The sequence below is a fragment of the Phyllopteryx taeniolatus genome, chromosome 15 (assembly GCF_024500385.1).
Source record: "Phyllopteryx taeniolatus isolate TA_2022b chromosome 15, UOR_Ptae_1.2, whole genome shotgun sequence".
NCBI lineage: Eukaryota > Metazoa > Chordata > Actinopteri > Syngnathiformes > Syngnathidae > Phyllopteryx > Phyllopteryx taeniolatus.
The window spans coordinates 17,992,822-18,006,512 of NC_084516.1; the positions used below are offsets into that span (position 1 = coordinate 17,992,822).

The 13,691-nt window shown below is 40.8% G+C and overlaps 2 protein-coding genes and 1 long non-coding RNA gene across 6 annotated transcripts; 2 read left to right on the forward strand and 1 right to left on the reverse strand.

Moving 5' to 3' along the window:
• Positions 1-327: 327 nt before the first annotated feature.
• Positions 328-10,143, reverse strand: LOC133465140 (uncharacterized). Of its 3 annotated transcripts, XR_009784552.1 has the most exons (6): positions 10,004-10,143; positions 7,974-8,236; positions 3,410-3,538; positions 2,121-2,244; positions 1,455-1,654; positions 328-798 (listed from the first exon to the last, which is right to left on the reverse strand). It is a non-coding gene; the product is annotated as an uncharacterized LOC133465140 (long non-coding RNA). The 3 variants fall into 3 exon arrangements; XR_009784550.1 differs by having other exon boundaries at positions 1,455-2,244; XR_009784551.1 differs by lacking the exon at positions 3,410-3,538 and having other exon boundaries at positions 1,455-2,244.
• Positions 1,505-8,917, forward strand: LOC133465137 (ectonucleoside triphosphate diphosphohydrolase 2-like). Of its 2 annotated transcripts, none has more exons than XM_061747600.1 (9): positions 1,505-1,621; positions 3,267-3,384; positions 3,923-4,073; positions 5,123-5,282; positions 5,891-6,118; positions 6,384-6,653; positions 6,782-6,901; positions 7,823-7,957; positions 8,064-8,917. In XM_061747600.1, the coding sequence occupies exons 1-9, from the start codon at positions 1,505-1,507 to the stop codon at positions 8,277-8,279; spliced, it is 1,515 nt and encodes a 504-aa protein (XP_061603584.1). In that variant the 3' UTR covers positions 8,280-8,917. The 2 variants fall into 2 exon arrangements, with proteins under 2 accessions (XP_061603584.1, XP_061603585.1); XM_061747601.1 differs by lacking the exon at positions 1,505-1,621 and adding an exon at positions 2,596-2,755.
• phpt1 (phosphohistidine phosphatase 1) lies at positions 10,050-13,648 on the forward strand. Its single transcript, XM_061747603.1, has 3 exons — positions 10,050-10,215; positions 11,860-11,987; positions 12,104-13,648. Exons 1-3 carry the CDS (start codon positions 10,050-10,052, stop codon positions 12,194-12,196), a joined length of 387 nt encoding a protein of 128 aa, XP_061603587.1. The 3' UTR covers positions 12,197-13,648.
• Positions 13,649-13,691: the final 43 nt, after the last annotated feature.

Below are 13,691 nucleotides of genomic sequence, written 5' to 3' on the forward strand. Positions count from 1 at the left end.
TGCTAGACTGAATGTCTTAGACTATAATGAACCTGCAATGAGGGGGGGGGGATTACATGTAAAAACATGTTTGCATTATGTAATAACCCTTGAACTAAAAACTCTGAACCATATAAGAAAGAGCATAAATATAATGTAGTACTTCTCAAATGTGGTCGCTGATGGTATATAGTGGCTTCAGTTCTAACTCAGTGAGTGTGAATGATTGCTTGTACTTTATGTGTCCTGTGGTTGAATGGTGACCAGTCCAAGGTGACCTCCACCTTGATCACAGCAGACCAAGTGTCACACTTGGTCATGGAGATTAACTGACAGCCAATCAAAAGATACCATGTAAAGTCAGTTTTAATGTTTTTGTTTTCGGGGACATGGCTATTAGCAATGCTACACATGATTTTGTTGCGCTGGAATGAGTGCAGTGTCGTGATTTATAAGCCACATATAACTAATAAATAACACACAACCTATAGCTAATATGTTAGTATGTACGCATGCACAGATATACGAAGTGCACAGAAGGAATTGAAAGACAAGTCAAACCCGCATCCCGACTCTTCTGACCTCTAGCTGTCTTTTAAGTCTTCAGTCATCACAGAAGTATAATACTTTGAGGAAGTCTATCTTCACGTGCAAATGGACCGGATGACATTTTACTCTTCCTACAGAAGAAAATCCAGTTGTAAACTCCTGTTGCGGAACTAATTCGTCTTTCCTTCTTGTTCCTTGATGCTGGTTTGTATAGATTGGCAGCTTCTTCCAAAAAGGTGGGTGGCAAAATAAGCCTGTTTCCAGTGATTGCTGAAAGAGAAAATTCTACTTTACCAAACATTGTGAAATAACAATATGCAGATTATAGTCACATGATCCACTTTTAAATGGGTGTTGTATATTAGCATTAGATTGCAGTAGTGCAGGTAATGAAGAGCCTGTCGAGTATGTATTTTAACATTTGAGCCTTAAAAATAGTCTTATCATTTTAGTTAAATATTGTCACAAAACTGCACCAACGCCAGTTTAGTGCTTTGTGGAAAACTTCACTTCCAAGCTTAACTTTACATTCAAAAGAGGATGCAATTTGCAAGCCAGCTTTGAGGCTGCACCCATTTACATGCAAATACTAGACAAAAACAACAAGTAGCCCTGCAGTTCCTCAGTCCAATCACCTACGATGAGGATCCCTGCCAGCCCAAGACATCTATTGTTTTCATCTCATGAGTGAATAACTGCTTGCTTTGTCTGTCAGACCAAGAAAACGTGGATTTCAGATTCCATCCAAGCAACAAATGTGCATCAGGTCTCGCTCCACATCAACTCGGGCTCTAAGTAAAGACATTGTTCCTACCACAGGACGAGTAGCCTTGGAGCTTCGACTTGGAGAGGATCATAAATCCAGCAGTGTTAAATGTTGCTTTCTGCAGTGGGATGCAAACAAGGAGTGCAGGCGGTAGACTGACCTCACATACTGTATTTAAGTCATCTAGCGAGCCACTTTTTTGCCTCGATCATGGCTCAGTGTGCGGCTCATCCTGCTGTCCTCATCGTTCTGCTGGTGCTCGGTCTGGCCGCAGTCCTGCTCCTCACTGTGCCGAGCGAAGACGTTGCCAGGGTGCCCGGGTTCATGGTAAGGTTGGTCCCGTAGGTTATTTTTGCTTCACTGATAGTGTAAAGTTGGTTAACATGTAAACAAAGGCAGTGAGCTGGGAGACTCCCAGCCTGGTTTCATTTCAAACCACATATTTGACGTAATATTTTCATATTTTCTAGATATGACAATCTGTAGTGTATGCACTCAACAGACACACACATTGGTATTCACAGTATTAACTGTGTGTACCCAATATTCACTCACATAGAAAAATACACAGTGGCGTTTAACGGGAGAAGGTGGTGGTTGTTGGGAGGGCAGAAATAGACCCATGCTGTACCATTATTTATAATCGTTGATTTATATTTGGAATCACATTTAATTGGAACAAACACAATATTTGATTCCATTGAATACAGAGGAAGACAATACAAGACAATCTGGAAATCCATTTACATACTTCACAAAAGATAGTCGCACAACACTTGAGATGTTGAAATGTCGTTATGCATGATGTCTCATGTGCGTGACTCACCTTTAGATTATGCCCTTATCATTAAGTGGTTACCTTGTTGTTGCACTTGTGTGAGAGATACCTGACCTATTTTAGCTTTAGGCGTGCCCAGACTGCTTCAAAGGTCAACTCCAGTATCTGCTGCCTGTGAAAAATAAAGGCCACAAAAGATGTTTATTTCATACTGTGTGTGTGTGTGTGTGTGTGTGTGTAGTGTGTACTATGTATGCGGTGTGTCAGAAAAGGTCTAGGAATGATGTCACAAAAGATATCTTTCAAACCCAAACTACAAACTACAAGTTTTCCCCTTCAGCGTTAGCCAGACGATCAATCAGCATGTCTACAAAGAGATCCAGCGGCATTTGCTTCATTCAGTGCACGAGAAGAGGAGAGAGTTGAGGCAGGACAACTTGTGGCTGCTTCACAACGCCTGGAGCATCCAACAGTTCTTGGCCGGGAAACAACATCACCGTGCTGGAGCAACCCCTCCCTCCTACTGACACGCTTTGGCTCCATGTGAATTTTTACTCTTTTCCATGTTCAACCCGTTTTGAAGACATGGATGACATCAAAATGGCCATGATGATGGAGCTGCAAAGGATCCCAGAAGATTCCTTCCAGGAATACATGAAGGCATGGCAGAAAAGGCTGGGAAAGTGAGCTACACTCCAGGGGGATTACTGCAAAAGGAAAAACTTCTAGTTTGTATTTTGGCATTGAAATACAGTGGCGCCTTGAGATACGATTTTAATTCATTCTGTGACGATGCTCGTATCATCTTTCCCTGTTGAAATCTATCTATCTATATATATATATATATATATATATATATATATATATATATTTAGTGTATGTATCTGTGTGTGTGTGTTTGCCTAGTATAGATAACATTAGAAACGTACAAAATCAGTAAGCCATATCCAGTGCACATGCTAATTAGGTATTACAACACTTAAAACCTTTAAGTACTCAAAGGATTCTTTAGGATTCATTTGAACCTTTGGATTTGTTTAAAACATGTAAAAAAGACAAGTAAGCATTGTAAGGATGTGTGCTTTTAGTTTAGGTGTAAATTGGAGAAAATTGAACACTTGTGTAGGTTACATTTGGTTAACGGTCTCCATGCTCTTATTAAAAAACTTCATATTTGTTCCTTGATCTTTTTAGTACGGAATTGTTTTGGATGCTGGATCCTCACACACATCCTTATTTGTATACAAGTGGCCTGCAGACAAGCAAAATGGCACCGGTGTGGTCACCCAACACAGTGAATGTCATGCAAAGGGTAGGTTTTACTTGATTCTAATCACCCAGACATATTCTATACTGCTTGTCCACATAGAGTCACTGGTGAACTGGAACTTATCCCAGCTGACTTGGAGCAAGAGGCGGGGTACACTGGACTGTTCACCTGGCCATCACAGGGCAAAACTTGGTTTCTGTAGAATGAAAAAGATGTTTAAAATCAGTTCGATTCTATTTTTATCTTATCATACTTTTTCTGCGCATCATCTGTCATAGCATTGACTTCTAAAATTGGGGCCAATTGTTTGCTAGTTTAACATGCACTAATTCTCATTTCATAAAAGGGAATTATATAATTACTGTACATTTAATTCATAATTAAGAAACCGTTAAGAGAGACTTCCACATTTGATTTTATATTGACCACTTCCAACAATAACCAGTACCTCAGCAATGATATAGTTTTCTTTTCAGGTACTATAAATGTGTGCATTTTTCCCCACTGTGGGGATAATACAGATGATAACACGATCAAGTTACAACGTGAAGCATATCATGAAGGGTTTTTCCTCTTTCAGGAGGTGGGATATCCAGCTATGCTGGCAAAGAGGGAGCGGCGGGGCAGAGCTTGGAGGAGTGTCTAGACCAGGCAGTGCACGACGTCCCTGCATACAGACACGAGGTCACACCTGTGTACCTGGGTGCCACAGCTGGCATGAGGCTTCTGCAGTAAGTCAATCTCTGGAATAATCTGTTTGGTTTAGATGTGGTTTTGCATTGCTTTTTCTTGTGAAAAATATGAACTGTAGAACAGCCATCCATATCACATTAATGATCTTCAAGATGCAAAGAGTGAAATCTTACTCCAGATTACTCTTGTTGCCTGAGCTCATCTAAGATGGAAGTGGAAAAGTGTTCTGTGGTCTCACAAGTCCACATTTCAAATTGTTTTTGGAAATTGTGGACGTCGTGTCCTCCAGGCCAAAGAGGAAAAGAACCATCCGGACTGTTATGGACATAAAGTTCAAAAGCCAGCCTCTGTGATGGTATGGGGCTATGTTAGTGCCAATGGCATGGGAACTTACACATCTGTGAAGGCACCATTAATGCTGAAAGGTACACACAGGTTTTGGAGAAACATATGCTGCCATCCAAGCAACATCTTTTTCATGGACGCCCCTGCTTATTTCAGCAAGACAATGCCAAACCACATTCTGCACGTGTTACAACAGCGTGGCTTCGTAGTAAAAGAATACTAGGGTACTAGACTGGCCTGCCTGCAGTCCAAACTTGTCTCCCATTGAAAATGTGCGGCGCATTATGAAGCGTAAAATACGACAACGGAGACCCCAGACTGTTGAACAGCTGAAGCTGTACATCAAGCAAGAATGGGAAAGAATTCCACCTACAAAGCTTCAACAATTAGTGTCATTTCCCAAACGTTTATTGAATGTTGTTAAAAGAAAAGGTGATGTAACACAGTGGTAAACATGACCCTGTCCCAGCTTTTTGGGAACCTGTTGCAGCCATAAAATTCTAAGTTAATGATTATTTACTAAAAACAACAATGTTTATCAGTTTGAACATTAAAAATCTTGTTTTTGTTGTGTATTCAATTAAATATAGGTCGAACATGATTTGCAAATCATTGTATTCTGTTCTTATTTATGTTTAACACAACGTCCCAACTTCATTGGAATTGTGGTTGTAAATCAAATTCGACTGTTTGGTGGAAATGGTTAATACTCTGTCTTAATGATGATGTTTCACCGTCCTAGCATTTCCAGTCCAGAGCATTCATCTCAAATTCTGCAAGAAGTTGGCCGCAAAATCCAGTCATACCCTTTCAGCTATCAGGGGGCCGCCATTCTCTCAGGTCAAGAGGAGGGAGCATTCGGTTGGGTCACGGTCAACTACCTCTTGGAGAATTTCATTAAGGTAAGGGTCAAAATTGGTAGGAATTTGACTGATTACAGTATACCTCTTTCACAGTGAGTTGATGTTAGTGCTGGTTAAGTACTTGGTTGTGCCAGGTTCAACACCTTCAAACACCAGTTTAGTTTCACACGTGCAGAGATCCAAGCAAGCGCTACGTCATTACATCACATATATAACAGCCATTATTTGCACTAGTGACCTGTGGTTACCCCTTCCAGCAGCTGACCTTTCCTCTACACAAAAGTGGTGCTAGTCTGCCACCAGTTTTGTGGGACCTTTTATTTAAAAAAATGTTTGGGTTAAAAAAATAAATAATAATAATAATAATAATAATAAATCACCGATGCTAATTTGGGCTCGAGTGCCAAACTACAACTGCACAGGCTCGGTGTGACAGGTGTACTAGTGGCTTATAAGTGTATGTGTGGATTGGTTAAAAAAAAAACGAAAAAAAAAAAACCAATTGACCACTGACAGCGTTATGCCTGTGTCAGTGGACAATGGTTAAAGGTTACCCTTGGTAAGTGTTTTAGACAGATAAGTCCATCGCTCTTGAGACAACCAACACAAAAATGATTTGTCTCTTTTCTACTGTAATTTCTTTCTAGTATGGCTTTGTAGGGCGGTGGCTCAGCTCCGGCAGGCCTACAGTGGGGGCCCTCGATTTCGGCGGTGCATCTACCCAGATAACATTTGTGACTCAGGAACAAGTGGAGGATGAGAAGGACATGATGAAGCTGCGTCTTTATGGACAGGAGTATTCTTTGTACACACACAGCTTCCTCTGCTACGGGCAGGATCAGGTCCTCAAGAGGCTTCTGGCCCACATTGTCAAGGTGCCTGACTTAATTTAAGGTCAACTGTGAGCAAAATATGGCATGATACTTTCAAAACAGCAGATACTGATTTTGATTTTTTTTTTTTTTTTTAAGTCTTTCCATTACATAACTATTCATCCAAAATAATAACATTTTAGATTTAAATGGGATACTCTTAAATGAATTGAGTGCATTGGATGTTACTTTTTCTATTTGTTGCTGTATAATGTTTTTGGAAAAAATCTCATCCATATCTTTTGATATCCCGCTTTCTCTCTCTCAGTCTCAAGGTTACTCAGTATCAGTCACTCACCCTTGCCATCCTACGGACTCTTCTGTAAAAGTCAATCTGGACACCATCTTCAGTTCTCCATGTACAGCCAAGTACACACCGAGCACCTACAAAGCTCAGGACTCTTTGCTGATAAACGGCAGTGGCCATTATGAGCAATGTGTGGGCAATGTGTCAGAAATCTTCTCCTTTGACGGATGCCCCTTCTCTCGCTGCTCCTTCGATAAAGTCTTTCAGCCCAACGTGACTGGCAGCTTCATGGTAAGAATCGGTGACATTGACCACAGGGCGACAAGAAATACAAAATGTCTACTTCTTTTTTCTTTATACATTCAATGTACATGCAATTGTCGTACTTGTCTGATTTCCGCACCCGTCTGCTTAAACAGGCATTTTCGGCCTTCTTCTACATTCACTCCTTCCTGCAGCGCATCACTGCAGTCACAGTTAGCACGCCCGCGCAAATGGAGGCGACTGCTAAAACAGTGTGCAAGATGAGTTTTGCTCAGGTAATGTGATGTAATGTTATGTTTCATTTATGGTTTACAGAGTCTTGTAATCGCACATTTCCAATCCTCCCATTATCCACTCAAATGTATGCTTTGCAAATATTTCCCTTAGTATGAAAATAAAATAACACACTGACAGGTGCTAGTAATATGTTAACCATTTTTCAGGTAGGTGTAAAACAAATCAAAGAACGAGTCATTTGATTCATAACTAAATAGCTGATTGGCCCTCCATTGGAGAAGGAATCATTATGAGTATTTTAACTTTTGCCACTTTATTTTAAAAAGTACACATTTCAAAGGATTTCAGGTATTACTGTCTTGTATCGGAGCAAGAACCCAGTTAAGATATGGGTTCGAATCCCAGCTCAGGGGGAGTTTGTATACTCTCTGTGCTCTTGGATGGGTTTTCTCTGGGCATGGTAGTGTGAATGGTGTGCCCTGCAATTGGCTGCCAATGAGTCCAGGGTGTACCCCGCCCAAAGCCAACCGGGATAGGCTCCAGCTCACCTGCAACCCTCAACAGAATAAGCAGTAGAAAATGGATGGATGGGTATGGCAATTTTCATGAATTAGTGGAATAAAAATGAGAAGTTCAGTGTTACGCAACATCTTATTTTCATACAGTACTTGTGTGTTGCTGTTTTCTATTAAATTTGAATGTTTCTGTGGGTGGCATTATTTCCACTTGATTTATTAATTGTACACGAACTTGCTTCGTGGAGTCCTTTGAGGGGGTGCTGGAGAGCGCTCCCGCTGGGGACTCCATTGTTCTGCTGAGGGACTTCAATGCTCACAGGGCAATGACAGTGAGACCTGGAAGGGCGTGATTGGGAGGAACCTCGGATAAGCGGTAGAAAATGGATGGATGGATGGATGGATGGACTAACTTGCTATCACATTGTTTCTATTCACATTTAGATGCTGGCTCTTGTTCCAGATCAAGCATCTCGCCTGAGGGACTATTGTGCTTCCTCTGTGTTTGTCAAGGTTCTCCTACTCAAAGGATACAGCTTTGATGAAAAATCATTCTCACGCATTTCTTTCAAGAAGAAGGTGAAAGCTTTGGTACCTTTTAACAGTCAGGTGTATCCAAGATGAGTCTATGGTGAAAGAATATGAAGGGGCATGTTCCATTCACATTTTATTATTGATCCTGCAGGCTGGCGACACCTCAGTTGGGTGGGCTCTTGGCTACATGTTGAGTCTGAGTAATTTGCTGCCATCAGAAAAAGTTCGAACGTGGAAGGCATTAGCACCGGGAGTATGGGAAAGCCTTACAGTTCTTTTTGTGTTGCTGCTGGTCACCATCCTGGTCTTCATTGCCCTTCGTGCCTGTGAGTGGAAAAAGAGAGGACTCAATGACAGAGTCATCTAGACCTGCAATAACACTGTGCCGTCAGAAAGCAATTACTGTCATCGAGTTTACACTGTTTGGGCTCTATATATCACCCAGGATTTAAATATGAATGTGAAATTTAAAAAATGCTTTGAACTCATGATTTTGTAGGACCTCAAACATACTTCTAATGTTTCCTGCTGCAGAGGTTTTACTGTACTTTTACAAATACTGTATACATAATGTCCCTGGTGGACCACACGCAAGGTGGAATATGTATATCAACTGTTTTGTTCAATTTCTGGAGTACAGAGCCAACACAATGATAAATGTGTTTCTAAAATATTACTGTAAGACCACTCTGATTCAGCAATATATTAGCCTTTGTTTTAGCTTGAATTAATTGTATGTTGTTGCTGTTGTCATTTTTGCACAAATTCGGGAATTATGGACATAGTTTCAATGACCATTTTAAGGTTATGCATAACAACTTCCAAGTAAACTGCAATTATTCTGTTTTTTTTAAAATATTCTTCTGTTTTCTTTTTCAATACTCTGCTGCAGGCTTTATCTAATTTACATTATATAACCTGAAGACAACCATGTGTTTACATACTAGACATTTTATAGTTGATGATCCTATGACAATGTTTTTCATTCATTGGAATAAAATTAAAGCACACTTGTATAAATGATCAGTAATTACTGGGAGGCATTTGGACATATTAAGGGTTAATAGCAGTGGTGTCTGGTCAATAGAGGGCGCTAGAGCGCCACCCTAACCGCTCAGCTGAGTCCCCTTGAATAAGACAAAATTTAAATAATAATAATAATAATAATGCATTAAACGTATATTGCGCTTTTTATGATACTCAAAGAAGCTTTACAATTGCACACATTATTAATATACTCCACAGTCACACCCAAGTGGCGGTCAGATACTTGTGTAGCCACAGCTGCTCTGGGGCAGTTTGACGGAACCGTGGCTGCCATTCTGTGCCTACAGCCAATCCGACCGCCACCAAACATCCAAACACATTGCCCAAGGACACAACGACATGATGAAATAATGAATGAATGAATACTATAATAATGAATGAATGACGTAATAAAAATGAAAATAAAATATTGTAATACAAATATTACAAATATAATGTATATCTATTTTCAGATTAGTAGAATAAATAATATACAGTTAATGATCAGTAAAATTGATTCGTTTATCTCTGTTGTATCAATTTATGAGGCAACTTCGTTGATGGAAAAATATTTTGCCCTACAAAAGGTCATCGTTGACGCCATTGTTAAATAAAGACTAAAAAAAATGTCTGGCACTATGAAGACGAATTTGAGATCTGATTGGCAGAAAGACAATCCAGTATGTAGTGAAGTTATGGGGTGGGGGACTAGCTGTTATGACCCTGTTCCTTTCTTAATAAAGGTTATAACTTCAGAATGTAAATCTTTTAATTTTAATATTTTCAGTGAATAACTGTCAACATTACTAAACTTTCGTTATGGCATCAAAATAAAATATCTCAAAATACTAAGTTGATAGAATTTAGCAAACTAATCAAATATAAATATTGTTTTGAAAACCGTAAACGGAAGTAGTTTGAAGATAACGGAAGTGAGTTATATACAAAACACCCTAGCTTGCAGCCATGCTTGTAGTGGGAGCAAACTAGAGAGTGTTATACGCTTGCATGTTTACATTGTGCATTTACACGGGCCGAAACGGATTTTGCTGTTAAATTACAAACCATTTAGTTTGTTATCGTGCCAGTGCGGCTGTCGAGTTGCGTGGAGATGTGCACCCAAACGAAAGCGGCTGTCCGCATGGTAAACATCCCGCAGGCAGACATCGATCCTTCCGGCGTGTTTAAGTACGTCCTCATCAGAGTGCACAGCAGAGAGGAAGAAGACGACACGGAAGTAGATATAGTCCGTGGATACGGCTGGGGAGAGTACCACGGTGAGCACAACTAATGTGTTGCGAAATGTGACAACAGGAACAAGTAAGCGTCAATGTGAAGTCTTGAGTGGCGATGTTGTCTCCCGTTAGAGTCGCTGCAACCATGAGTTTGGGGACATAGCGTTTATTTGAGTAAATGACGACATGCAAACGAAACATTCACTACGTTTAACGACATAATTACAGATTAGTAGGCAACCTGGCCTCCGATCTCAATGCAACACGAGAAAACACGTCACAGCCACTGCGTACCACGAGATGGCGCCGCAAGACCACCATGGAACGAACATACAGTACAGTACAGTACATACTGGACATGTGCATCCGTCTTTGGATCATGCGTTCTCTCCTTGGCCTCAGCAGCAGCACTTTTAGTCTGATAATCAATGCTGCCTACTAGTACAACAGTTGGATTTAAATTACCACACACACATGCGAAATGGTTGAACAAATAATACTCAAATATCAGATGCCCGAGCCACCTCATCTGGCTCCTCTCAATGCGGAGGAGCAGCGGCTCGACTTTGAGCCCCTCCCGGATGACCGAGCTTCTCACCCTATCTCTACACCGTGCGGAGGGAGAGAAGTCATTTCGGCCGGACATGTCCCACCGGGAGGAGACCCCGGGGATGACCTCGGGATCCCTTCGGAAGAGCTGGAGGAGGTGGCTGGGGAGAGGGAAGTCTGGGCTTCCCTGCTGAGGCTACTGCCCCCGTGACCCGACCTCAGACAAGCGGAAGAAAATGGATGGATGGATGACATCCTCAAATAAAGCTGTATGAATCCCTTGCTCGTGCATGTCAACTTAGTAGAATAAGGGTTTCAATGTTCTGTATTCCAAACGTGTCCGATAACTAACTGTTGCTATACAATTCAGGGATTAGTCGACAAATTGGATTAAAACAGATTAATGCGGTCCAAAAAGAACGTACAAGGTGAGTTTACATTGTCAGTAACGCACACAGCAAAACAACAATTTTATATTTTTGTGCCACATGCATAGATCTACACTCTAAGTGTAATTTGGAAACTTGGTGATCAAGTAGTCGGGGGGGGGAAAAAACATTTTACGCTTTTACAGTCTGAATTGCACTTGCTTTTTTTTTTTTTTTCTTTCAACAGACCTAGTCATTTTACACTGACTTAGACAACACCATTTAACAAGTTACGTATGTCCACCGATCACTCATAATTCTTTACCGTGCACGAGAGGTCTTACTAAGCCAAGCCAATCGGCTGGAAAGAGTGTTGAGCTCTCGCGTGAGGGAAGTGGCTCGGACTTCCCAGATGCTTCAACAGCATTGCAAAAAATCAAAACAGAAGTGAGTACAAGAACATGCACCTTCTCTTTCCATCTTTCAAAGTTCTTTTTACCGATTTTACAATTTGAACACAAAACACATATTTCTCAAAAACCTAATGGATTTACAAATGAAATGAAAGCACCTTTCTAGAACGGAATATGAATGCCTTCTATTGATATGTACTGTATATCCTGTATTGTAACCAAAAGTGCACCCAGTTCCCCGCTGTATCAGATGATATAGCCAGCATATTGAAATTCTCCCCAAAATTCCAAAGTGTTAACTTTTATCATGCACATGTAAATCCCATGACATGGTTCCTCTTTGCATTGCATGTCAGCGGATATCTACGACAAGGTTTCTGAAGAGCTCGAGAAGGATGGACTCCTGGACTGCGAGTGTATCGGAGGAGGTAGGATCAGACATGATGCCCAGGCTAAGAAGATCCATGTTTACGGCTACTCTATGGTGAGTTTCCAGTTTGACACGCACACATGCACGAAAGACACACACGCACTCACACTCCCTTCAAATTCTGACAAACAGTGTGGTTATCAAGTGACAATTTCTGGTTTTCCTTACAGGGGTTCGGAAGAGCAAACCACGCAATAACCACTGAGAAACTGAAGGTCCGGTATCCAGACTATGAGGTGACCTGGGATAACGAAGGATACTGAAATGAACTGCAACCAAAATATGATAGACACCCCTTCGCTTCATTGGAGTTTAACACCATCATCAGAGACCGTTTTCATCAGCAGCCTTTTTCGGTGCCACAATTATATCCACACACTACTATTAAGTCTTACTTATGTCACCAATTAATAAAATTAAGTCACTTCTCGCAGGTGGAGTGGTGGACGAGTTACTGTCAAGAGAAAATGGATGGATGGAAGTCTCGTCTTACTTTTTTGTGCCACATGATGGCAGTAGTGACATTTAAAGATAAGATTAATACAATGGATTATTTAATAAAAATACTGCTTCAGTATGGACATGGAAAGTCAATATATTGAACATAGTTTTATATACATACCAATTTGATTGGCATTCAAATTGAGCTTTATTGTCCTGGACAAGGCAGCATTTTTGATGCAGCTCTTGTATTGGATCTCATTGTATGGTGCTCATGTCCTGTAACTAATGTGGACACTTACACTAACACCATGGATTTTAAAAAAAAATAAAAAATCATTTACGTGTATTTTCACCTTTAATTTAGTTTGGTAAAAAAAAAAAAAAGTATGACTATTTATGGACGCACACTGACAAAGAAATCATGTTTTTTTTTTAGGAGAAGAGGGGTAAATGATGTCAATTTAAACACATTTTAATCATGTGCAACCGATGTACAGTTCGGCGCTACATCTGTAAGTGCAACTTGAAACTCTACTATGCAAAGCAAAAGCCATTTATCGACAACGCCCAGAAACACTGCCGGCTTTTCTGGGCCCGAGCTCATCTAAGATGGACTGATGAAAAGTGGAAAAGTGTTCTGTGGCCTGACAAGTCCACATTTCAATTTTCGTGGCTTCGTAGTAAAAGAGTGCAGGTACTAGACTGGCCCGCCTGCAGTCCAGACCTGTCTCCCATTGAAAAACTGTGGCGCATTATGAAGCGCAAAATACAACAACGGAGACCCCGGACTGTTGAACAGCTGAAGCTGTACATCGAGCAAGAATGGGAAAGAACTCCACCGACAAAGCTTCAACAATGAGTGTCCTCAGTTCCCAAACGTGTCACTGATGGTGTAGTGGTACACTCGCCTGACTTTGGTGCAGGCAGTGTGGGTTCAGTTCCCACTCAGTGACGGTATGAATGTGAGTGCGAATGGTTGTCCGTGTCTATATGTGCCCTGCGACTGACTGGCGACCAGTTCAGGGTGTAGTCTGCCTTTCGCCCGAAGTCAGCTGGTATAGGCTGCAGCGCCCCGTGACGACCCTAACCAGGATAAGCGGTGTTGAAAATGGATGGATGGAGTTCCCAAATGTTGTTAAAAGAATAGGTGCTGTAACACAGTGGTAAACATGACCCTGTCCCAGCTTTTTTGGAATGTGTTGCAGCCATGAAATTCTATGTTAATGATTATTTGCTAAAAACAATAAAGTTTTATCAGTTTGAACATTAAATATCTTGTCTTTGTAGTGTATTCAATTAAATATAGGTTGAACA

Excerpts from the sequence above, each read along its gene's own strand:
- LOC133465137 (XM_061747600.1), top strand. The coding sequence starts at position 1,505 with ATGGCTCAGTGTGCGGCTCATCCTGCTGTCCTCATCGTTCTGCTGGTG. Across the intron at positions 6,902-7,822 it reads GCAAGATGAGTTTTGCTCAG|ATGCTGGCTCTTGTTCCAGA; the intron begins GTAATGTGATGT and ends ATTCACATTTAG. Across the intron at positions 7,958-8,063 it reads GCATTTCTTTCAAGAAGAAG|GCTGGCGACACCTCAGTTGG; the intron begins GTGAAAGCTTTG and ends TTGATCCTGCAG.
- phpt1 (XM_061747603.1), top strand. The coding sequence starts at position 10,050 with ATGTGCACCCAAACGAAAGCGGCTGTCCGCATGGTAAACATCCCGCAG. Across the intron at positions 10,216-11,859 it reads CGGCTGGGGAGAGTACCACG|CGGATATCTACGACAAGGTT; the intron begins GTGAGCACAACT and ends ATTGCATGTCAG. Across the intron at positions 11,988-12,103 it reads ATGTTTACGGCTACTCTATG|GGGTTCGGAAGAGCAAACCA; the intron begins GTGAGTTTCCAG and ends TTTTCCTTACAG.